The sequence below is a fragment of the Eulemur rufifrons genome, chromosome 8, assembly GCF_041146395.1.
Source record: "Eulemur rufifrons isolate Redbay chromosome 8, OSU_ERuf_1, whole genome shotgun sequence".
Classification (NCBI taxonomy): Eukaryota; Metazoa; Chordata; class Mammalia; order Primates; family Lemuridae; genus Eulemur; species Eulemur rufifrons.
Genome location: NC_090990.1, coordinates 100,448,539 through 100,472,193, shown reverse-complemented (window position 1 = coordinate 100,472,193; position 23,655 = coordinate 100,448,539). Strand labels below are relative to the sequence as shown.

The 23,655-nt window shown below is 52.3% G+C and overlaps 3 protein-coding genes across 12 annotated transcripts; all 3 read right to left on the bottom strand.

The window, feature by feature from the left end:
• Window positions 1-1,249: 1,249 nt before the first annotated feature.
• ENTREP3 (endosomal transmembrane epsin interactor 3) lies at window positions 1,250-7,136 on the bottom strand. 4 transcript variants are annotated; one of them, XM_069478609.1, is made up of 12 exons: window positions 6,306-7,136; window positions 6,052-6,108; window positions 5,741-5,851; window positions 5,516-5,635; window positions 5,277-5,384; window positions 4,584-4,756; window positions 4,354-4,453; window positions 3,965-4,034; window positions 3,157-3,702; window positions 2,471-2,539; window positions 2,113-2,366; window positions 1,250-2,022 (listed from the first exon to the last, which is right to left on the bottom strand). In XM_069478609.1, the coding sequence occupies exons 1-12, from the start codon at window positions 6,528-6,530 to the stop codon at window positions 1,849-1,851; spliced, it is 2,007 nt and encodes a 668-aa protein (XP_069334710.1). In that variant the 5' UTR covers window positions 6,531-7,136; the 3' UTR covers window positions 1,250-1,848. The 4 variants fall into 4 exon arrangements, with proteins under 4 accessions (XP_069334710.1, XP_069334712.1, XP_069334713.1 ...); XM_069478608.1 differs by having other exon boundaries at window positions 1,497-2,022; window positions 4,584-4,759; window positions 6,306-6,697; XM_069478611.1 differs by lacking the exon at window positions 6,052-6,108 and having other exon boundaries at window positions 4,584-4,759.
• A 464-nt stretch (window positions 7,137-7,600) lies between these two features.
• On the bottom strand, window positions 7,601-11,981 carry SCAMP3 (secretory carrier membrane protein 3). 2 transcript variants are annotated; one of them, XM_069480483.1, is made up of 9 exons: window positions 11,709-11,981; window positions 11,324-11,401; window positions 10,604-10,726; window positions 10,398-10,518; window positions 9,818-9,946; window positions 9,210-9,369; window positions 9,004-9,105; window positions 8,359-8,476; window positions 7,601-8,066 (listed from the first exon to the last, which is right to left on the bottom strand). In XM_069480483.1, the coding sequence occupies exons 1-9, from the start codon at window positions 11,772-11,774 to the stop codon at window positions 7,920-7,922; spliced, it is 1,044 nt and encodes a 347-aa protein (XP_069336584.1). In that variant the 5' UTR covers window positions 11,775-11,981; the 3' UTR covers window positions 7,601-7,919. The 2 variants fall into 2 exon arrangements, with proteins under 2 accessions (XP_069336584.1, XP_069336585.1); XM_069480484.1 differs by lacking the exon at window positions 11,324-11,401.
• Window positions 11,982-12,492: 511 nt separating this feature from the next.
• On the bottom strand, window positions 12,493-21,651 carry CLK2 (CDC like kinase 2). Of its 6 annotated transcripts, none has more exons than XM_069480471.1 (13): window positions 21,348-21,651; window positions 19,238-19,407; window positions 18,321-18,549; window positions 17,554-17,641; window positions 17,135-17,201; window positions 16,847-16,963; window positions 15,907-16,073; window positions 15,059-15,153; window positions 14,277-14,406; window positions 14,098-14,180; window positions 13,851-13,930; window positions 13,580-13,670; window positions 12,493-13,032 (listed from the first exon to the last, which is right to left on the bottom strand). In XM_069480471.1, exons 2-13 carry the CDS (start codon window positions 19,405-19,407, stop codon window positions 12,847-12,849), a joined length of 1,503 nt encoding a protein of 500 aa, XP_069336572.1. In that variant the 5' UTR covers window positions 21,348-21,651; the 3' UTR covers window positions 12,493-12,846. The 6 variants fall into 6 exon arrangements, with proteins under 6 accessions (XP_069336572.1, XP_069336573.1, XP_069336575.1 ...); XM_069480472.1 differs by having other exon boundaries at window positions 17,554-17,638; XM_069480474.1 differs by having other exon boundaries at window positions 17,554-17,638; window positions 18,321-18,546.
• Between the last annotated feature and the right edge of the window lie 2,004 nt (window positions 21,652-23,655).

The window sequence follows — 23,655 nt, the reverse complement described above, 5'->3', positions numbered from 1 at the left end:
TGAGCGAGAATGGATTGTTGAGAAGAGCAGAAATAGATCAATTCTGAGATTGAGAAAAGAGGTAATGGCTTGACCTAAGTAGCTGGGGAGGTGTTGAGACATGGAAGAATTCAGGATAGGATTGGGTGTGTTGGATGAGGGAAAAGAAGTCAGGATGATTCCTCAGCTTTTGGAATGTACAAATGGGTATGGTGGTACCATTTATTGAGATGGGAACAGTGGAAAAAAGAACAGGTGCTGAGGGTGGGATCAAGAGTTCAGTCATGGCCATGTTGAATCTGAGATGCCCACTAGACATCAAGCAGAGATGTTGAGTTGGAGGTTGGAACTCAGACAGGTGAAGGCTGGAGTTATACATTAACACATAGATGGTACTTAAAGCCATGGACCATGGTAGGGCCACCTATAGAAAGAGTAGGAGGGCCGGGCATGGTGGCTCACGCCTGTAATCCTAGCACTCTGGGAGGCCGAGGTGGGCAGATTATTTGAGCTCAGGAGTTCGAGACCAGCCTGAGCAAGAGCGAGACCCTGTCTCTATTAAAAAAATAGAAATTAACTGGACAACTAAAAAAAAAAAAAAATATATATATATATATATATATGTAAAACAAAAATTAGCCGGGCATGGTCATGCGTGCCTGTAGTCCCAGCTACTCAGGAGGCTGAGGCAGTAGGATTGCTTGAGCCCAGGAGTTTGATGTTGCTGTAAACTAGGCTGACACCATGGCACTCTAGCCTGGGCAACAGAGTGAGATTCTGTCTCAAAAAAAAAAAAAAGTAGGGGTAGAAAAGAGAAAAGGGTTTAGGAGAGAGCCCCAGGGCCCTCCAGTGTTAACCAGTCCAGCAGGGGTGTAAAAGCTGGTAAAGGATATCCTGAGGGTAAAGTAGGAGGAAAAGTAGGAGATTGTGATGTCTTCAAAGACTAGAAAGGGAAAAATTCAAGAAAGGTATTGATTATATGGGTTAATTGCTAGAGGTGAAGTGAGATGGTGACAGAAAAATGGTCACTGGATCTGATACCACTTTGGTCACTGAAAACTTTGTCAAGAGCAGTGGCTGGGGAGAGGTAGGAGAAGGAGTCTAATGGTAGGCAAGGAGAGAATGGACGTTCAAGAGTGGAAATAAGAGAGAAAACCTTTTGCTACAAAAAGGAGCAGAGATACAATTGGTTGCTGGAAATAAATAGTGTCTTCATAGAGTTTTCTTAAATATAAGAAATACTAGAACAAATTTCATTGGTGACAAAGAATGATCCAGAAGAGAAGGGAAAACTGAAATTTATTGAAGGCTTACATGGTTTGTTAAGAGATTTACAAACATTCACCTTCACAATGTTTTATTGATCAGGCAGTTGGGGTTAAATAACTTGGCCAAGGTCATGCAGCTAGAGATGGCCACACAGAGCTGAGAGCCACCTGGATTTTTCTGACTCTTCATGCCTGCCTCAGCACCCCCATCCCTCAGGCGCACATGCCCTGTACTTAACCAACCTGGGACATGCCTTTGCCCTCACCATAGTGCCCCTGAAAATCAGGAAGAGCCACTCTCATGCTGGGGGGGAGAGGAGTTTATTCATTTTCCTCCTGAAATGCTGTAAGCAGGGGCATCTTCCCCCACAGCCAGAATACCCATGCAGCTCAGGACAGAAGCTCTCCCAGTCCGAAGGGGCAGAGGCAAGCAGCAAGAGCCCAGAGAGGTAAGAGGGAAATGGACACTTTTGGAGGGTGTACAGCAGGTATCTTTTTGTGACAGCCAGTGCAAGGGGGTGCTCGAGGGTGCTGTCCCAACCACCTGGTGTCTGTGGCCCCATATTTATCTGGATGTGTTCAGTGTGACAAGAAGCCCAGGTCAGAGCCCAGTCTCCCGGCTGCCCCCATTGAGGCTGAGGCTGTGAGGGCGTGTACCACGCTCCAGCCGGCGGCCAGATAGGAGACGCCGCAAGGAGGAGCCGGAGCTCAGGTCTCCACAGCTGCGAAGGTGGAGGCTTTCTCTGCCTGGCCGGCCCCACGGGCTCCGGGGTACCTGGAGGGGGACCGAAGAGGGGGCATCAGTATGGTTCAACCTGAAACCCCAGGCTTTTCCAATGATCTTCCTGGCTTCCTCAATTCCTACCTGCTTATGTCCATGGACTCTAGTCCCACTGGGCTCCGGGGCCTTCCTGGACATCTGGAGGAAACGAGTGACCAGGCCCCGGCCTGGCCAGCTGCCTTTCAGGTCCCCCAGGGAGTGGGCAGGTGTAGGCCCTGAGGGGAGGGGAACTTTCTGGAAGGTGGGCACAGGACGCCGTTTCTCCGCTGACCGGGCACGTAGCAACTTGGGGGAAGGGCAGCGGGCTAGGCGGAAGAGGCAGGCTTCAGAGCAGAGCCCTGCAAAGAGAAGAAAACAGATAAGAGAACAGGATGGGGGTACAGAGAGGGCCAGGCTGTGCTCCCCTACCCCTTATGCCCGGGGTACCAACCACATGCCGGACCTGTATCTGCAGAGGAAACGGAAGCAGCTTCTTCCTCAAGCACTTTGGTATAAAGGTCCCTGAAGTCAGCTGCAGAGAAGAGAGAAAGGACAGGGACTTAGTGGGGATGCTGTGGACACGCCCACCCATCCACTGTCCTGTGAGAACTCAAGCCCAGAGAAGTTCCACAGCTCCCACACCCTGTCCCTAATCAAGGGACCATCGTCTCTGCCCACATCTGCCAATGACTAGGTGGTCCAGGGACCATGGGGGTACCCGTTCACTGCTGCATGCTCCCCAGCCCCTGGCGCACAGCGGTAATCACGAGCACTTTCGGCACAATGCTAAGCATTTTACGTGCATTATCTCACTTTTCAGCAACACTATGGCACTTACGGTGGAAGTACTACCACTATACCTGTTTTACAGGTGAGAAACTAAGGCTTGAAAAGGATAGGTTACTGGCCCAAGCTGGGAGCAGTGGAACTGCTTTCAAAAAACATGTCTTCCTCTTTCAGCCACTAAGCTATGGGTGGTCTGTCCCTAGGAGGTGAGGACTAAAGAAGTGTCTATCCCAGGAGTGAACTCATCCTTTCTTCCTCCTCAGGGACCTCAACAGTGTCCCAAATCCTGGTGCGCATCACTGACCCTCTAATTCCCAGTGCCTGCCCTCTTCTGAACCGGGGTGGCGGGGGAGGGGGGCTTACCAGTGTCGCTGGAGGTGGTGATGCCTGGGTCACTGTGGGACCGTGGCAGCAGCAGTGGTGGTGGGGAAGCCGGATGAGGAGGCCGGTGCCCCGGGGGGGTGAGGGAACCTGAGCTATCGCTGAAGCGTCGAGTGGGGGCTCGGGTGGGGGGGGCCACAGCTGGGCGGCTGCCTCCCCGGGGGGCCCGCCGCCTCAGCTCAGGGAAGCAGGGTCCCACCCAGGGCGGCCAGCCCTCCAGCCGGTGGCAGCTGCGGGCAGCTGTGGGGGCACCGAGTGAGGGTGGGGCCTCTGGGGCAGAGCAGGAATAGGAGCGGGCAGCCCGTGGGGGCCGCCGTGGCAGGGGGCTGTCCTCAAAGGGGCCCCGCAGGCCACAGTCCAGGCTGAGGCAGTAGCCGGCGCGGCTGCGCTGGATAGAGCGGAAGAGCACGTAGTCGACGGAGCGCACGGAGCCCTGCAACTCCAGCAGGCACGAGTCCTCGGATGGGCTAGAGCCCCCAGGGAGGTCGCCGATGGCTGACAGCACCAGAGACCCGCTGTCCATGGACACTGTGGGCAGCAGGGGGCGCTAGGTAGCACCAGCCTGGCCCGGCACTGCCCAGGCAGTTCTCTTTTCCCTAAGCCCAGCCTCTCCGGCCGGCTCTGCTTGCAGCTTCATCTCAGAGGAAGTCCAGGATTCCAAGAAGCCACAGCCCTTGTTTGCCCCAAAGCCACCGACTCAGCCTTACCCTCTTCTTTTGCCCCCGCCCGGCCCAATATCCCTGACAGCCAAAGCTCTGCCCTTGTACACCCCTCCCCACTCTCTGCTCACCATCTACAATGGAGGCCACTCGCTCACAGATGCAAGAGCCATCATGAAGCTGAGGATCAAAGAGAGTGGCCTGCAGAAAACACAAGGATCAAGGGTCCAGTCCTACTCACTGACATGGCCACCCCTCTGTGTGGACAGAGCTCTGGAGACCTAGATTCCAGACCAACTTTGTCACTTTGTACAAGTCACTTATGTGGGACTCAGTATCCACATCTGTAAGAGAGAAATAATAGTTCCTATCCCACCCACCTCACCAGGCTCTAGGTGAGATCAAAGACGACAGTGGACATGCCAGTACTACAAAGATCATGACAACTACTATTATCTTTATCCAGCAACTACAGCTTGTTCAGTCTTGCTCCCCAGCCCTCACCAATACATGCCCTCACCTGGCTGTCTCCTCGTAGTCCCATGACGGCCTCATAAGAAGGGGGGCAATCAGTAGGGTACAAGGGCATTGGGCTGTCCATGGAGCCATTGTACGTGATGCTGGCAAGATGAGGGAGAGGGTCAAAGTAGGAGAAAACAGCTGCTACTCCACAAAGATCCTACCCCACCAATCCCGGCCAGCCCCCGTCCCCTTCCTCAGTTCTCCCAGCAGGACCCCACCAGGCCTCACCTCTGTGCATCTGTTTCTGAGCTGCAGGTGTACTCTGGGGGATAGTAGGGCGGTGGGGGCACAGGTGGCACAAATTCCTCCAGGTCCAGCATGGTGTGTAGGAGAGGGGCTGGGGGTGAGGATGTACAGCCCAGAGGCCCCAGGGGGCCTGAGACTGAGCGCTCAGGAGCCAGCTGCTGGGGAGCAAGCAGGTTCTTGGCCCCTAAACTCCTTTCTCATCTATATTATTTTTTTCTCCAGGAAGCCCCAGTTCTGGCCCATCCCTCGCCCAGAACCAGCTCATCCTTAGCCCCGCCCCCACTCTGGACCTCTAGCTCTGACCTTGCCCACCTAGAAATTTGTCCTCTTTGTGGCCCCGCCCCCATCCAGAATCACAACCTGTTCTCTAAGAATGTCCACTGTTTATCCTCACCTGGATCTAAGACTCTACCCCACACCCTGTCCTGTTCTCTAAACCTCCTTTTGGTCCCAGACTGGCATCACAAACTTAACTCCCCCTGTCATCTCCCCTTCTCACCCTCCCTTTGGCCCCTAAACATCCCTGCAGTAGACATGCATACCCAGTAGATGACTCGCAGCCCCTGGTGCTCAAAAGCCAGATCTGTAACCACCGCTCCCTCAGGCCCAGACCCAGCACACACATCCCTGCATGCCACCATGCCTGCCTGGCTCTGGCCCCAGCTCCCCTGTCACCGTATGCACGAGGTCCAGAGAGAAGATCTGGATGCAGCAAACAATAGCAGAGAAGGTACAGATTATGGCGGCACAAATGGTGAGCCCACAGACGCTGAAGAGCAGGTTCTGGGAAGGGAAGAGAAAGGAGAGGGGGAGTGAGGGAAGGGGCAAGTCCCACACATTCTGGGCCTGTGGGTACCCCAGAAAGGGAGGCATGGGTGAGAACCAGAAGGATGTCTGCGGGGGTGCATGCTCACCTTGAGAGCCCCTCGGGCTTCATCACAGGTGGAGTTAGCGGCAACTTTCAATTCCTGCCCTGACTCTGGACAGGGTCGGAGTAGAGGAACAGAGGGACAGCACACACAGACCTTTCCGTCCTGATGGGATTAGGGAGAGTGAGGCAGCCTGAGTCAGGACAAACCCAAGTGTCCTGTACACCTCTCCCAACCTGTTCTTTCCAGCTGTCCCTTCTCAAATCTCACCGAAGAGCATTCTTGAAAGTCTCGAGCCAGCTGGGCATTCTTACAGGAGAGAACAGAGCCAGCCATGCTAAGCATGACACAGAGCACCGAAAGCAAGGAGAAGAAGGAGATCTGGGGGAAACAGGGTTCGGACTCAGGATTGGGATCCTCGTGAGGACCCCTCTACCATGGATGGAACCACCCGCCTTCACAGACACTTCGTGCCCGGCTGGCATCAACTGGGGAGCCAGTTCTCTTCTTGAGGGAAATATGGACATCCCCTCAGGTGCTGGGCACCTGCCTCTCAGTGGGCACTGGACTCTGGCACCTACCACTACAGTGAATGGCCGCTTCCAGGACACAATGCCAACCACCCCGGAGAACGCCAGCTGGGGACAGAGTGGGCACAGGCTCAGCCTGGCAGGGGGGGCACCTGAGTGAGCCCCTCACCACAGGATGCACCCAGCCCTGTAAGGAGGGAGAGGACCAGGAGAGGAAGGAGAGGGCAGGATGTGGACTTGCAGCTGGTGTGGAGGGGTGGGGCCCGAGGAGCCTCCCGCACCCAACAACTGTGCACCCAACTCACCGAGAACCCAGCCCAAGACGGGCAGGACCTCTTGATGCTCTCGGTGGTGGTGACGGAAGAGGCCACCATGCTGAAGGTGACCACCAGGATGCCCAGGAGCACCTGGGCCAGCCCCAGCGTGAGCAGAGCCTGCAGCCAGGGTCGGTGGAGGCGGAGGTGAGTAAGGCCCCGGGTGCTGGGCCGGCTGGTCAGAGAGCGGCTGGAGTCACTAGGCGAGGGCATCATGCCTGCCACCCGGTTGCCTGCGCCTCGCTCGGCACCCCGTGGTGCTTGGGAGCATCTCAGAGGCGCCAAAGGCCCCGTCCTTTCTCCTCTCCACCCCCCTCGCTCTAGAGCCCACCCCGTGGCTGGGTCCCCTGGGGCATGGCCCAGGGACGCCAGCTGAGGCGGGGCCCAAGCGAGGGGCCTCACGGAGGGACCGCGGGGTGCTTCCTCCCCAGCACGGGCACTGGACGGGCACCGTGCCCGGGGCGACGATGAGGACGCAGGAGCACCGGCTCATCGCATCTCTCTAGGGAAGCGGGGCGCCGAGAAGGGCTGGTCCAGGAGCGAAGAAAGGGCGGCGGTCCGGAGCCCAGGGAAGGGTGGGGAGGGTAAGGACAAGAAGGATGGAAAGAAGTCTAGAGAAGAGGGGAGGGGTTGGCGCGGGGTGACTCTAGAGGCGCGGTCGGTGTGCCCTCAGGCTATCCAGTGGGATCCCGGGCCGCCTGGTGGGGAGAGGCCGCGGCGCCGCCGTCCCCCGGGTCGCCTGCCGGGCTCCCCTCCCCACCACGCTCCGCTCCCCTAGCTCGGGCTGCAGCAGGTCGGAGACTGAAGGCGGGGGATGGGGATGGGATGGTGCGGGAGAAGGGGCGTGGCTGCCAGGGCCGGCGCGGTGCACCCCGGGAGTTGTAGTTCGGGACTGAGATTGTGGGGTGTGGGGTGGCGGCGGCAGGGCGAGGCAGCTAGCTCGGCCCTTTGAGAGCTTCTCCACCCCCTGCCTCTCCTCGAGTCCTGGCTGAGCTGCTGCTGATCCTTTCAGTGCCCAGTTGAGCCCCACCCAGCCTTTCTGGCCCCAGGCCCACGAGTCCCTGGCGTTCCCAGCAGAGCCAGCGGCTCTTCCCCCGTCATTTATGGAGTGTAGGGCTCCCTGGCGGCTCCGCGTTTCCACGCCCAGCCGTGGACTTCCCTTCCTCTTCTCGCACCAGCCACCTGGACTGTGCCGCCCCGCCCCCCACAGTTCACACTCTGCTTCCACTCCATACTTTCTCTTTCACGAGGCCTAATTACCAATGAAAATACAGGAAACAGGGATGTGAGTTCCAGTTCCACTTTCTTTTTATTTAAATAACCGAAGCAACAGCCTTGGCACAGCAGAGGGAAGCTAGGTCGGTGTGTGTAAGAGGCGGCAGCAATGTGGCCCGATGTCGGGGGTGGGGGGGGGAGAGTGAGCAGTGAGTGGGTCACAGTGGACTCCCCAAGCCTCTAAGTCAGGTTCAGCAGTCAGGGCCGTGGGATTGGGGACACTATAAAGAAGCCATCAAATAGTGATGTCTCTCCAAGTCCCAGAGACCTCAGGGATGGGAGCTAAGTCAGCTCCCTCAAGTGGCAGGGCCAGGGTATCCCAGTCAAGGGTCACGGGGCCCGGAAGGCATTTTCGGCAGCCCCAGCGGCTGCATTGGCAGCTGCAGTTCGCACTGCAGGGTTGGAGAAGACACCAGCAGCAAATTCTTGCTGGGCCTTCTGAAAGCTGGCACCTGTGCGGCGGTACAAGGAATGGATCTGCGAGTAGAGGACAAAGACATTATAGTACATTCCAGCCGCTGTTGCCTCGCCCCAGCCAAACACCATCATCACCATTCACCAGTCTGCTGCTCTAGCTCTTCCTTCTTGGCTCCGACCCTCCCTCCCAACACACATACTCACACACACAGAAACATACACCCCAGAGGTCCATTAGCTGAGAACTCGCCCATCAGCCTGGCCCGCCTCAGTTCCTCCTGAATGTTCCACTCAGGCCCCTAGAGACCTGTGATCTCACCCTCTTGGCCCCATCTTCAACACAGCCCCTCACCCGCTTTAGCATCACAATTCCCAGCACAGCGATGCCAGTGAAGAAGAGGGCAACCAGCAGCATGAGCACAGCTACAGCCGTGTTGGTCTTCAGCACCACCAGAGCGGAGATCCAGCCACTATAAGGAGGAGAAGGATGTGCTAGTGAAGAGGGGCTGCTCACAGCTGGGTCTCTGCCCTCCCAGCTTCTCCAGTGGTCAAGTTGCCAACAGGCCCTTTTCCCCCACTTCCCATCAGCGGTCGCTCCTCTGTCAGCCTGGCAGTATTCCACACACCACAATCTCAACTACAGCTCCTCTCTTCATCGCTTAATTTCAGTTTCTGAACCATTAGCTCCTAGCTCTCTAAGCAATTCCAGGCAGTCCTCTCAGGACTCTTCCTCCTCTCTTTAACTACAGTTTGTATGCCTTCTCCAGGAAGCCTCTCAGATCAACCACACGTAACCTTCTTCCTCTCAGTCTATGCCTGTCGACAGTTCTGTCTGGGCTCTATCTTGAAAGTATGTCCTACAGCTCATTGAACTAGCACCTCCCAAGGATTAAAACTGTATTTCCTTTTTCTGAACTACTTCTACCTCAGTACCGAGTGCCAGCTTGGTCTAGAGGACTGGGAAGAAAGGGAGAGGGTAGATGGCAACTTCACAGACCTGAATCCCCAACCTGGGATACCAATGGCCTGGAGAACAAAGAGCACATCCTGGACGAAGAAAATGAAGAAGAAAACGAAGAAATTGAATGAACTGTCGCTCCTGCAAAGAGAAAAAAATGGGGAGAGTGGAAGAAAAATCAGGACTGAAGGAGCAGACGTGGGGCCCGTCCCAGGTCCCCATTACCATCCCCCCCCCACACTTACCGGAAGGCCTTATACATGGGGCGGTACCAGCAGACAAATGAGCAGGGAGTGAAAAGGAGTACCCAGAGGAGAGAAAGCCCAAAGCCCGAGCCGTTGCTGGTCTCCACACAGAAGCTGGCCAGGCAGGCGAGGAAGTTCAGGAGAAGAGCCAGAGTGCTGCCTAAGGGGCAGAGGAACAGGATGACAGGTCCTTCTGGACTGCAATGAAGAATCCTTCCCATCTGTACTCACCCCACAACCCTCACCAAATGTGGCAGAGTAAGGAAAGGAAGATAGCTCCTGCTTTCATGGAATCCTCAACTCAACAGGAGAGACAGAGCAAGCAAATCTCAATCACGTGTGATCACTTGCAAAGACATTTAAATGATTCAGAATACATTTCTGCATGGGGATGAAGGAAAGTGGGGAGGGGGCAAGAACATACATTTGCTAGCAGGCTGGTGAACAGGTTCTAAATAGCTTAAAAACAGCAACCCAGGAAGATTCCTGGAGAAACTGCTTAAAATCAAAATGTTGAGGAGAGAGGTGTTTGGTTCTAGATGAGTGGCCCCCGGGGGCAGTTAAGGGATCTACCAGTAACTTCCTCCAAAAGGCTTCTCACTACTCACACATCCAGAGGTAGTACATGGTGGATACAGTCTTCTGAAATTCTTGGGGGATCTCCATGGAGATGTCCTGGAAAAAGCAGGGCTGAACTGGGCAAAAAGAAGGTAGAGGGGGCCAATTGTTCTGTCGAGCTGTAAGGCACAAAGAGAGTAGGAGGACCCCAGAAGTGAGGCAGAGACTAACAAAGCAATCACTCTTCCTTCTCTTCATCCCTGGGTCCTCTCTTTTACCTCCAATTTGGGGTCCAAAGAGAGAAGAGAAAGCGGAAAAAGTAAAAGTAACAACAAGTGTTTGCTAATATTTATGATAGGTAAGCACTGCACCAAACACTTTACATATATGACCTTGTTTAACCCTCACAACAATCCTGTCAAACAGATTCAAACATTATTTTCACTTTACAAATAAGGAAATTGAAGCACTCAAGATTAAATAACTTGCCTAAGAGTTCACGGTCAGTAAGCAGTATCTCCAAAATTCAAAGCCAGCAGTCCGACTCCAAAGCCGATGCTCTTAAGACCCTTTTTTTGCTCCTTCCAAACCATCAGATGCTCTCTCCCACCCTACCAAAGATCCACTTACTAGCAGTACCCCCCAGGGCAGCATGCTGCAGCTCCCGCTCTCTGCGGTCCAACTCCTCTGCCTTCCGGTTGAGCTCCTCCTGTTTCTTTAACAGCTCAGCTGTGGCTGCTGCAGCAGAGGCCTGCTCAGGATGAGCAGAGGGAATGTGAGCCCTGGGCCCTAACACTGGCCCCTCTCCCCAGCTCCCACCCACAAACCTGCTTTACCTGAGTGCTGTAGGAGCCATAGTTCTTGGGTTCTGTGGGACTGAGCTTTCTCGAGGGCTGCAAAGAGGGAGCTGAAGGTGCAGGCAATGGGGCAGGAGCAGCAGGCTCATAGGCTGGTGACACCTGTTGGAGAAAAAGACCTTAGGGAGCATCTAGTCCCTCATAACACAGGGACTCTATAGAGTCTGCTTAAATGCTTTCAGACCCAGAACTGATTACCTTAAGTCAGCAGCCTTTCCTCCTATTGTTAGGAAACTAGTTCTTGTGTTGAATTTATGTCAGAGAACTTTTGATGACTTGCAGCAGCCCTCATCATCCCTCACATCCAATTCCTCAGCAAGGATTCAAAACACTCATCCACCATCTCTACCCCCTTAACTTCTTAAAACTCACCATTTTCTATTCCAGTGGGACAAACAGGTGTAGTCCTTCTCATTCCCTGCCTTCAAACTGCACACCTAACATCAACTCCAAAAGTGTTCCCAGACACAACTTTGGTTCAGGCCCTGCCAGACTCTAGGTCCTCCCAGGACGGACTTTTACATGAATCTTGGCCCTAGTTGTCCCTAGAAGGATTTAGGCATCCCATGGCAGACTGGCGTCTCTCAGGGAGCCTAAGATCACAATGCCTCTCCCTTCCTCTGCATGCAGAAAGGTCCCCTGTACCCAGACAGACTGGGCTCACTGGCAAACCTCCTCCTTTGCTCTCCTGTAACTCACCTCCCGGGTCTCAAAAGGGTTGTAGACATCGAGCGTGGCATACTGCGGGCTGGGTCGGTGTTGGATCACAGCTGGGTCCTGAGGGCAGAGACCTGGGGCTCAGCTGACACTTGGTGCCTTCTGGGGGAATTCCCAGGGAACTCTCCTAAACTGCCCACAGCACCAAGTATTGCACCTTCGGGGCCACGCTGTTGTCCCAACATTTGCTTCAAATCCATCACCCCGCATTGCCCCCCGGGGTACTCACTGGCATGGAGTCACTGTCACCCCCACGTGGCGGCCCTTCCCCAGGACCAAACGCCTCCAATGGGAATACAAGTTAGCCCGACCCTACAGAACCGGGAAGAATCAACCTGACTGCCAAAATGAGGCGGGCGCAAGTCACCTGAAAGGGGTTGTCAAGCTCGCCAGGCTCGGCGAACGGGTTTCCGCCGTCTCTGTTCTGAGCCATGTTTGCAACTGCGGCCTCGGCCGCCCACTGCCCTCCACGCCCCTGCCGCGGCAGTGGCGGCGGCGGTGGCTCTCAGAGCTCCCTCCGCTCTCTCGGTCCGCCCCGCTTCTCTGTGCACGGATTGGTCGCAGCGACCGGAAGGGCCTCAAGGATCCCCGTAGCAGCAGACGGCTGCGCCTGCGCCTTGGTCGAAAGCAAAGACGGAAGAGCCCCCACGTGACACTTCGAACCCAGTCCCTAAAGCCAAGTACCGCCCCTTCCTCACGTGACCTCCCTCCACTAACGAACTACACTTCCCAGCAAGCCTCGCGCCGGAACTCAGTCTTCCCAGCCTCCCGAGATGGACGACGGGAGTCTTCTAACCAGTCGTGGCGGTCTCCCTGGAGCCCAGTTGAGCAAGTTTTCCAACTGGGTTTTTGGCTTTACCTGGGGGGGGGGCAGCCTAATGGCTATAGTAGTCAGACCCCTTTCCCAGTCCTCATTCCACACCAGAGATGTGCCACTTTATAATATTCCTGCTCCAGCCTCACCTGCGAGAAACGCTGCCCCACCACCTATCAGTACTCTCCCATATGACAATGCGGACAGGTAAACTAGTGGCCTAGCTCTGGTCAATTCTGGAGGGTGAGGAATCCTTTCATACCCAAACTCAAGAGAGGCTGCCAATCGTCTCATCCCTCCACCCTAGCTAGCATGCCCAAACCTCAAACTCCAGGGATGGGGGTCAGATGAAGCACGTCATTTTATTTCACAAAGACTGTACAAAATTCCTTATAAAACATGGGGTAGATGTCACCTGGTTACTTCACTCTGCCCCCATCCGACTCCATGTGAGGGAGCAGGTGAGGGTGGAAAGAGTGTGGAGGATGGAATAGCATTATGTACAAGGCAGGGGTTGAAGTGATAGGTACAAGTTCTGTCATATTTACACTATTTCACATATTCACAGGTATATAGAGAGCCAGGAGGGAGGAGTGAGCTCCGGCTCTGTTCTCTTGTATAAAAAAGCACCAGTGTCCTGGACTGGACACCCACTGCTATAAGAGATGCAGGGGGGCCCAGGGCCCGATCGTCACCGACTGATATCCCGACTGGAGTCCCACAACTTGGTGTTGGGTGGCTCAGCCCGAAGGCGGGCGAAGAAAGGATGCTGAAGGGCTTCACCCAAGGTCAGCCGCTTAGCAGGTTCATACTCTAGCATGCTTTCAATCAGATCGAAGAGCTGGTGGTGTTCCTCTGCCTCTGAGGTCAGATACCGCTGGTGGAGGAGGGCAGGAAAAAGGTGAGGCAGGTTGCCTTACAAATCCAGCCTTCTTCTTCAAGGCCCTACCTTTCAATCTTGGTGAACCAAGGCTCTGCTTGCAACCAATCTGAATGCTACCTTACCACCACACCACGACCAATGTTTCTGATATTACAGCTCAACCTACCTTCCCACTAGCACAATTACTCCTTCATACTCTTTGAAAGTTCTACTTGTATATCCTTGTCAACTTCATGAATCTTCTTTAGCTCCTCATTAAAATGTAAGCTCTTCAAAGGTAGTTTATTCTTTTCTGTCTGACCTAAAGAATCCAGGACATTGCTTTGATCTCTGGTTGTCTCAAGGTTAGGCTGTCTAGCCTCCTTCCCTCCACAAAACCACTCCCCCTCTTATCTTTCCTCTATTGCCAAAGATGTCTTCTTCAGTTTTCCTCCCCTCCTTTCCTAACCCTCTGCTTGTGAAGAGCATTCCAGGGGCAAACTACCTAAAGAAAGAAGTGACCTCTGGGTGGTGGGCACTATTTATGCCCAGCCTGGCTCACCCGCAGCGGTTTGCAGTTCTCACGAACGTAGCTCCCAGCTGACGTGTTCTCATCCCAATCCAGACGACCCCGATAAAAATATTTCTGTTTTCTAGAGGGGAAGGGGAGGTTGAGGAATCAGAAGGTTCTCCTTGTTATAATCCCCTTATTTCCCCATCTGAGAGTAACTGGGGGGACAGGAGGTGTCAAAGAAAAAGAAAATTGATGTGAAACAGATCAATTCTGTGGAAAGAAAAGGAAAAGGGTTAAGTCCCTCCCATTCAAGGTTCACCTTGTCTTGCGGATCATCCGGGAAGGGATAGGACCCAAGATCCTTTCCATCATGGCTAGATGCTCTCTGTTGTCATGGGTCTGGGAAACAAAGACAGAACTAAGTATGGGACTAAGAAGGGGATGCTGATGACTAGCTGCCAGGAAGATGGGCAATTTGGAAGAGTGAGCAGGCAAGGCCTCAGCAGACAACAGAGAAACCAGGTAGAAGAATGCTGGGTGGTCAATTAAGATACCCCACCACTTACCTGGAAGAGGGTAAAGCCAACATAGTACTCGAAGATGATGCAGCCTATGCTCCACACATCACAAGGCTGGGACCAGCCCAACTCTAGGTAGGAATGGGAGGGAAAAGGTGTTATGAGGCTTAGGGAGGCCCACCCCACCACATCACCTCACACACTCCAACAGCCTTGCCCTCCCTTACCAAGGATGACCTCTGGTGCTCGGTAATGACGAGTGGAGACAATAGTGCTATGGTGCTCATGGTCAAAGGTGGCACTACCAAAGTCTACCACCCGCACAGCTGTGCTCTTCACACTGCGCTCATCTCGCTTCTAGGAGCAAAGCAGGAAGAAAATGAACCTCTGCACCCCACACCAAGATTCCACCACTATTTTCTAAAGGGCTTCTGAGCCTTAAAAAAAATAACTCTGACCTGCCTGCCTAACCCCACAAACCCCAGGAAATTTCCTCTTTACACCCTCCTTCAAATATGGCACAGTACTTTAGGAGTAAGAGCAAGAGGATGAAGAAATGATCATGGAATAGCATGCAAGTCTCTAAGAATCAGAAGAGATGAGTATACAGTTTTTCTGAAAATACCTAACATGCAGCAAAGGGGTCAAGGGAAGGAGAGCTTCTTTAGCTCTGAGATCTCCATTACTTCCAGTTAGTCAAGGGAACCCAGCTTTCCTGCCTCACAGAAAAATATACCTAAAAATAGAAGGCAGTTCGAACCAAGATCTTTAAAAGCATTTTCACTCTATTGGAAAGTTATTTAGAGGTCCCTTCCAAGTTCTCTTCCAATTTAAGTCTTCTTAAATCTCTCAACTTATTCTGATATTCTGGTTCTACGAAGTTGGAGCCAGACAGGGAGAAAATGTGGGAGAAAGACGTGAAAGGAAGGACAGAAAGGGCTGAGTAAAAGGCAAGGTGGCCCAGCCGCCAGCCTCCCACTGGCCAAGGTGCAGACTCTGTCCATCTTACCTTCTCTAGGTTGTAGGTGAGCTCATAGTCCGAATTCACAAACAGAATATTTTCAGGCTTGAGGTCCGTATGTGTCAGCTTGTTATCATGGAGGACTGCAGGGGAGAAGGCCAAGTCAGGCTTGGACAGGTGGCCAGAGCTAACTGGTAGCAACTGCCCCAGCAAAGCTGGTGAGGAGGCAGGTCCACAATCACTAGGGCTGCTTTCTGTACTACATCTAAATGAAATGCCTGGTCTAAGAAGCCCTACTCTTGATAATGTAAGATACGTACATATGTCAATTGTTACAAAAATAAAGAGATAGTTTGCTTTGGGTTATAATTTTATACTGACTTTCACACATGTATATCTGACAGTCTGAACTCAATTCTGTGAAACTGTTATTGCTGTGAAGACTCAAGAGGAACTATGTACTTGTCTAGATTTCCTGCCTGGCCCCTTAGCCAAACTACTCCATGTTCCCATCTGCTTTGCTGTGAATGAAGAACATCTCATCTCAGACAAATGTAAAACTCTAGCCCGAGGAATGCATTTTCGTCTGTGTTTGCTGTCTGACTGATGCTTTCCCAAGGAAGGAGAGGGAGGGGAAAAGGAAGTAATTAAGTGCTTTGATTCCAAAGGCTTTTTCTTCCAGCTCCCTGCTAGCCTGGGTGTAGAGTAAGAGCAATCAGTGATGATGAAGACATCAGTCAGGGAGTTAAGTCAAAGAGATGTCAAGATGACAGTAAAGAACTGCGGTTAATAGAGAGGTGACGTTTAGGGGCTTCACCAGTGCACAACTGAGACAGAAGGAGGTCCAATGAAGGGAGGGTCTGCCCCAGAGTCCGCCTCAGCCCCACCCCACTCACACTTGACGGCCTGGCACAGCTGGAAGGCCATGTGGCGCACTTGGTGGATAGGGTAGGGCAGGTAGTTGTTGTCTTTGAGGAAATCGAAGGTGCTAAGGCCCAGAAGCTCAAAGGAGATACACATGTGGCCATGGTAGTCAAACCAGTCAAACATCTGGACACAGAGGCTGGGAAAAGAGATGGGGGGAAGGGGGAATGTCTGATGAGCTCCCATCTGCCCACCACCCCTCCAAGGGAGGACTACCTAGACCGAATGTACACAAAATTCAGTTTAGCTAGGGAATGGCCTTTCTGCCAGACCCAAGAGAGCTACTACCTGCCGAGTTTTAAAACATTTTTCTGCAACATTTTAAATAGTTCAAAACACTATTTACTAAAGAGCTATTAAGTGCCAAGCTCCAAACAGCATGCACCCTGAATCAAACTATCACTCCTAAACCCCAACTCTAGCTCAACTCCTGAAATTCTCTGATCAACAGCCAACATTGGGCCCATGTTTATACCTATTGTCCTCTTATGTCTCTGCTTAATGCTCTTATTCTATTTTTGGCCTTTGAATGTATGTGAACCATATATTATTGTGTAAGCGTCTGTGGCCTCATCAGCATAGTTCTAGGTATAAAAACTTAATTCATTTTTTTGATGAAGATATTGATGCTCAGTCCTAGGGCCATATCCAGGGTATATCTCTGCAGAAGCTACTGTGGGCTGGGGTCAAACTACAGAGCAACATAACTGCCCTGAAAACAAGGGGGAATGGATTAGAGAATGTCACAGGCCCTCTTCCCGACCCTGAGGTTCTACTACTCTAAGATGACAAACAAAAGATGAATGGATGAGAAAGTCTAGGACTCTCCTGCCTGCCTAACCCAGGTCTGGGAGTCTCTCTTCTGTAGGGTGGAGCCTCCCCAACTCCCCACGTACTCCTTTGCTTGCTTACTTCTTGTTGTCAGGGTCCTTCTCGTTGATTTTTTCCAGCACGTTGATTTCAAGTCGAGCTGCTTCCTTGTACTTCTCCACATTCTTAATGATCTTCAGGGCAACTCGAGCCCCACCCCTGGAGGTTGGCAGAGAGGCTTTTGCTGGGTTCTCAAGAACATGTCAAATTGAACAGGGCTGCATGCAGACTAAGAAATCTGCCTTTGGCTAGTCAGCAAAAAAGCCCCAGATACCCTCACCACCTCTTTACGAGTAGCAGGTGTGGAGGAGGGAGAGGGCTGACAGTTACCTGCGATGGTCGACACATTGTACAACTCGGCCGAACGTCCCCTCTCCTAAGGTGCTTACAATTTCATCTGAAACGAAAGAGAGCAGGGTCGGGGAGAGGGAGGGAGAGAAGGTGGGGAATGAGCTGAGTTGGAAGAAAAAGGGGTACAGCGACCTGGGGTGAGGAGATGAAGGAAGGGGAACAGATACAGATGATCACAGGGGAAGAAAACCCCTGTGTGATTCCCACCACCTTTAACCCAGGGGCCGTGAGAGCTGGGAGTGGACAACAGAGGTCAATTCTCAACAGCAACTCAAACCACCCAGATAAACAACACCACTGAGAAAAGGCAAAAGAGGCTGTGACTTGGGTTGGCTTGGGACGTTAAGATGGCTATGGGACCATTACAGGCTATAGGATTGTTACGATTTGGCTTGTACATCGCTCTTGTAGCCAGTCCCCGACGTGGTAGATGAGGTGGCCCTCAGCGTCGTCCTCTACACTCTTGGCTCTCCGGCTGCTGTGCTGCTGTCGGGGGGCGGGGGGGGTCGGAGCAAGCCAGGTGTCGGAGCGGGGGCCGGAGGGATGCGGGGTGGGTGGTGGAGGGGTCACCGGTCACAGGCGCCCAGCCAGGGGGGACAGACGATGATGGGGGACAGTGGAAGGGAACACGTCAGATGCAGTAAGGCGGATCGGTGTGAGAAGAGAGAGCGGCACACAATCCCACCCAAAACGGGACAGGGAGAGGCACGGGCGGAGCAGAGAAGTGGTGTCGTTGCCAATGTCACCCACAACCCCATGCTCTACAAAATGCCCTTCTGGGCGGGCACAGATCTCCCCCTGCCCCCACCCAAGCCTGCCTGCCAAGGGGGCCACAGAGCCCCGGGCTTGGGGGAGAAAGGCAGCTCACAAGCAAGGTCCCCATTTAAGAGTGGAGGCCACTGGGGCAGAGGAGCTGCTCCCAACACAATAAGCCCAGCATGCCAAGGAGGGTACTGGGGGTCACAAATGCTCCGTGCCCATTCCTCTCCAAAGCAGATTCCTGGGGCCTCGAAGAGTTGAAGAGCTTCCAAGAGAGTAGACAGACTCAGTGCCCACCTCAATGTTCATGCCCCAATGCTCAGCTGAGAACAAGAACACTTCTTACTTACCAGGGTCCTAGAGGGCCTAAAGAGTGGGGACAAGAAAGGCCTGGGCTAGCACTCACCGAAGAGGAGCAGCTGAATGTCCGGCTGCGCCTCCTCCGCCGTCTGTGCTTCCTCCGGCTGCTGCGCTGGCTGCGGTAACTGCTGTTCTCCCGCTGATATTCATAGGAATGCCGATAGTCTGTGTCATAGTAGGCCTCTCCCCGATCCCGGCTGTAGTCATTGCGCCTGTAGCTGCCACAGTATCGCCGGTCATATACCCTCCGGTCCGATGAACGATCATCATAGCTGCTGTTGGACAATAAACATCCATTAGGTGCATCTGTTCAGGCTACATTCCCTGCTATACCATGTGACAAGGTCCTGCCTCAGTGAGGACAAAGAGTAATGCTAGAAAAATTGCTCTAAGACACTCATTGACTCACTCCAAGAGGACCAAGGACAAGACAAGTGAGGTAAAGAAAGCACAGAAAATTCTCAAACCAGCATGTCACCAAGGCCTTTGAAAAGGCATCTACAGAACCCTCTGGGGGCTTCTTCCTCCCCTCCGGTGAGGGTCAAAGAGCCATTTCTTTCTCAAGTTTTCCTGACTGAAATCTAGCCTTGCTCTAAACATTCCTAACCCACCCCGCCCATTGAACATGCCGCTAAAATATTCAAACTATCCAAACCTAGTTTTGTCTTATCTATTAGCTTATCTAGTTGACCTCTAGCTCCCAGTCCTTTGCACATACGTTCCCTCTGCCCAAAGCACTTCTCTCACTTGACTCCCACTTGTCCTCCAGACAAGCTTAGATGTCACATCCTGCTCCAACCTCAACCAAACCCTCTGGGTACGTTTTCAGTCTCTCACTATGTACTTCCTTTATGATAACTCTTAACATTGCAGCACAAATGGCTTATTTTGTCACCCGCTGAGTATTACCTTCAGCCAGCTGTTTAGCACAATGCCCTCAACATGTAAACAATAAATATTCACCTCCGGGAACGAACATGGTAGCTGTCTTCCCACCGGCGACGTCGTGTCCGGTCACTGCTACTTGACCAAGAGCGACTTCTTCGTCGCTTATGCTTTCGGCTCCGATAGTGTTCATGATAACTCCCCCGGCTGCCTCGCTCTGAGGAATGGTACCTTCGGGGATGAGGCATCTGGAAGGGAAAGAAAGTGGAGATAGTAGAAAAAGCTCTGAGTTTTCAGAAGTTTCCTCCAAGGACTGGCTGCTCTAAATACTAAGCTAGTTTCTGCTTTTTGATTCTACCTCTTTTTACCACCCTCAACTTGCTCAGCCTTCCTCTGTGCTTACAATTTCTCTTTGTTGGAGTATATACTCACCTACTAACTCTAGTTGAAAACTCTATAAAGCCTCCACAACCCCTCATTATCCACCACTAAGTTCAAATGCTCTACCCTGATTTTCTTCAAACATGGCTCCATGAAGACCTTTAGGTCAGAGACACATCTCACTACAAGTGGGAGTATGTGACTGATGGAGACTGCCAAAGTTCATCCCTGGCTGGGACTTAAAGTATAGATATCTGTGCTATGCTGAGTTCCTCGCAAGTCAGTAGAATAAAGCTTTAGTTTACACAGTTATATTATAGTCATTAAAAGTGTGTCTTGGCCGGGCGCGGTGGCTCACACCTATAATCCTAGCACTCTGGGGAGGCCGAGGCAGGTGGATCGTTTGAGCTCAGGAGTTCGAGACCAGCCTGAGCAAGAGCGAGACCCCATCTCTACTAAAAATAGAAAGAAACTAGCTAGACAACTAAAAATATATAGAAAAAATTAGCCGGGCATGGTGGCGCATGCCTGTAGTCCCAGCTACTCGGGAGACTGAGGCAGGAGGATCGCTTGAGCCCAGGAGTTTGAGGTTGCTGTGAGCTAGGCTGACACCACGGCACTCTAGCCTGGGCAACAGAGTGAGACTCTGTCTCAAAAAAAAAAAAAAAAAAAGAAAAAGAAAAAAAGTGTGTCTTATCTCCCCAATTAGACCGTAAGTGTCCTGAAGGCAGGAATCCAGCTTGTCAGGTTTCTACATATATCAGGTAAATGCAAGGGTCTGGCCCCTTGAACTATCTTAATCATCTCTCACATCTCTGGCCAAAGCTCCCTTGAGAACTTTTAATACAGTAGGCCCCAAACTACAGTCAGCCTCCCATCTGGCCCCTCCCCTCTATGCTTAGGAATAGAGAATAACTGGTTTCTAATTAATATCAGCTCTACTTGGCTGAGCGCTGGCCACCTTCCAGTTAATAGAATTGGAACGGCACGGTTCACAAATTCTTTTTTTCCTTCAAGGAAAAAAATGGGAGAGAAATCACTGTCACAATCCAGGAAGATGAGAATAGTAAGGCAGAATGAAATGAAACAAGCTCAGGTCAGAAGTCTTGATGGGGGGGTGTCAGGCTTAGGTGTGTAAAAGGCTTAATGACTCCAACGTCTGGCTCCCATTTTGGACCACTTCTTCCCAACCTCCTCAAATTGAAAAGTGTGTTTGATCACTCCTGGCCTGAGTTGGTAGGAAACCAAGAAGATGTAAGCACAAGAGGTCTCCCAGGTAATTCAACCGTGATTAGCAGAGCCACATAAATGCCATCTCACCACATATACAATGACATCAAAGTGCCTCACAGGTCTTCCCCCCCAAAGCATCTCTAGCTTGCCTTTCCCAACTTCTAAATCTTTTTATTTCTTACTCAGAAAATCCAGAACTAACTCCTCAAGTCGGACTCCTGCATGCTCTAAGTGACAAGGTGGTGTCTTCGCCCTCTCCATCTCTGACTAGACCCCTTGGTCCAACTTTGAAATCCTGCTCTTTCGCATCTCTGGAACCACTCTTATTCCTCGCTGTCACTCCTTCTCCTACTTTGGCTCCTGCCAAATTTCCTACAGGTTCTCCTCAATATGTATGTAAGGCAGGCCAACCACCTTTCCCCTCATCTCCCTACTCTGCCGCTTCGCAGGTCTCAATACTCCTCCTCCCTTAATCTCGCCCCCGTCCCTTGCCCCCAATGCAATGCTATCCCCGCCCGCCCCACGGTCGCCATCTTTCCGCTCGGGCCCGCGGCCAGCCAGCCCGCGCGCTCACCGTTCTGGCGGCGAGGCCCGTGCGCTTGTCCCACAGGAAGTCCGTGATGGCGGCGGCACTGGGGCCGGAGTCCCGGCACCCCCGCGGCGACGAAGTGCGGCTCCACCCCCCCAACCCGGAACCCTGGGACCTCCCGCCCCGTTCCCGGGTTCCGCTCCAGTCCCGCCCGCCCCGGCTCAATCCCCGCCCCTAAGATCCGCTCGGCGGCACTCGCACCGCCCCCGCCCGGGGCCCGATCCCAGCTCGGTCTCCGGCTCTGGCCTCTCCGCTCCGCCGCCACCGCCGTGAGCGAGCACGTACGCACGCACGCACGACCTGCGTCGCTTCCCAGCTACCCCCTGAGCTCCGCCCCCAGGACCGCGCGCACGACCACGTGCTCACGTAGCTCGCGGGCGTCCTCCTGTCAGATCTCGGGTGGTGCAGCGGGCGGAAGTTCATGAGGGCGAGGAGGGTCCGCGGGGACTCACTGGACCCCTGCCAGGTCTTCGCCTCCTGTCCTTTCCCATCCCTCCTCAGTCTTTTACCCTTTTCATGGAGACTTGTGTGGCTTACTTAGGTTTGGAGGTTTAAAAGGAAGGATTGTCATTTACAGAGTGTTGCTGCCCCGCAAACCTGACTTTAGAGAGGCTTAATGGTGAGGTCTGATTCTCCTGCATAGCCTGAAAATAACAATTTATTAAAACAATTATCAGAGGATTGAAAAACATTAAGAAGAAGAGAAAAAAAACGGTTCGCTCACCTAACCCAGGCACAAAGACGATCTCACCTTTGTCCTGAACAAAAGTTATGCACGTGTGGGGACAGGGACATGGCCCTGGAGGAACGTTGGAATAATGGAGGATGGAGCATCAGGTGCTGAAAAAGGGGGTATCACTTGAGAACTGCTATCTACGTGCTTTAACATAAAGTATGAGAAGTGTAATTTTACTGAATCTTTGAAACAATAGGGAGGAGAAACCTTGAGGCAAGCCAGAAATGGAGACTCTATAGAAGGAATTGAGAAATGGTCAAACACAAAAATTGAACGGGAAATAAAATAAGCTGAGGGTAACTATATTAAAGTCAGGGAATATCAGAGGGAAGCTGGATGGAGGATAATCAAATGGAGGAGATTAGATCAGTTAACCAGAAACAGTTTAGGAGAAGTTCCCTGAAATAGAAGAGGAAGGGTAGGGAGTGGGGGAGGAGTGGAGATTTCAATTCCTTCTCCATGAACACTTTCTAGATCATTAATTCATCAACAAGCAGTTACTGAGTGTCCACTATGTGAACTAAAATAAAATTTTAGGCTCACCAACCCCCACCGGCTGACTGAATGGATCCCCTCATGGCCAAAGGAATATCCTAAAACTAAATTGCCTGCCAGGAGGAGGAAGGTCAGACTGCCTCATCATGCTGCCCTCCCTTCTTGCAGTCATCCTTTGTAACCCACTAACTGGCCTAAGGGTATGCAAGACAAACCTACAGGCCCTCAATTTACACAACAAATCTATGTCCGGTGGCTAATCTCTGATAAATGGCAACTACTGTTAAAACATGGTGGCTAATCTCTGATAAACGGCAACTACTGTTAAAACATTCGAAGCCTTTAGACAAAGCTTCATGTTTTTAACCAATTACAGGCCAAAGAATCTTTGGACCCATCTATAACCTGGCCCCCCTGCTTCCAGATGGCCCACCTTTTCGGGCCAAACCAATGTATGATTCCCATGTATTGATTTATGCCTTTACCTGTAACCTCTGTCTCCCTGAAATGTATAAAACCAAACTGTAACCCAGCCACACAGAGTCCACTTGCTCAAGGCCTCTTGGGCGTGGCTCTGGGTCATGGTCCTCAAATTTGGCTCAGAATAAATCTCTTTAAAATTATTTTACAGAGTGTGGTTTCTTTTCCATTGACAACTATGTGGTCCAACATTGTGCCAGCTGCAATGGGAGCTTCACAATCTAAAGGGAAAGACACACCTGTATACAAATAATGGCAGCCCTGTGACTAGAGCAGTTATACAGTGGTGCCCTGGTTGCTATAAGAAAGCTCTACACTGGCCCAGGCCCAGTGGCTCACACCTGTAATCCTAGCACGTTGGGAGGCCAAGTTGGGAGGATTGCTTTTGACCAGCTCGAGACCAGCCTGGCCAACAGGGCAAGACCTTCTCTCTACAAAAAAGATAGAAAAATTAGCCAGGTGTGGTGGTGTGCACTTATAGTTCCAAGGTATTCACGAAGCTGAGGCAGGAGGATCGCTTGAGCCCAGAAGTTTGAGGTTGCAGTGAGCAATGATGACACCAATGCACTCTAGCCCAGGTGA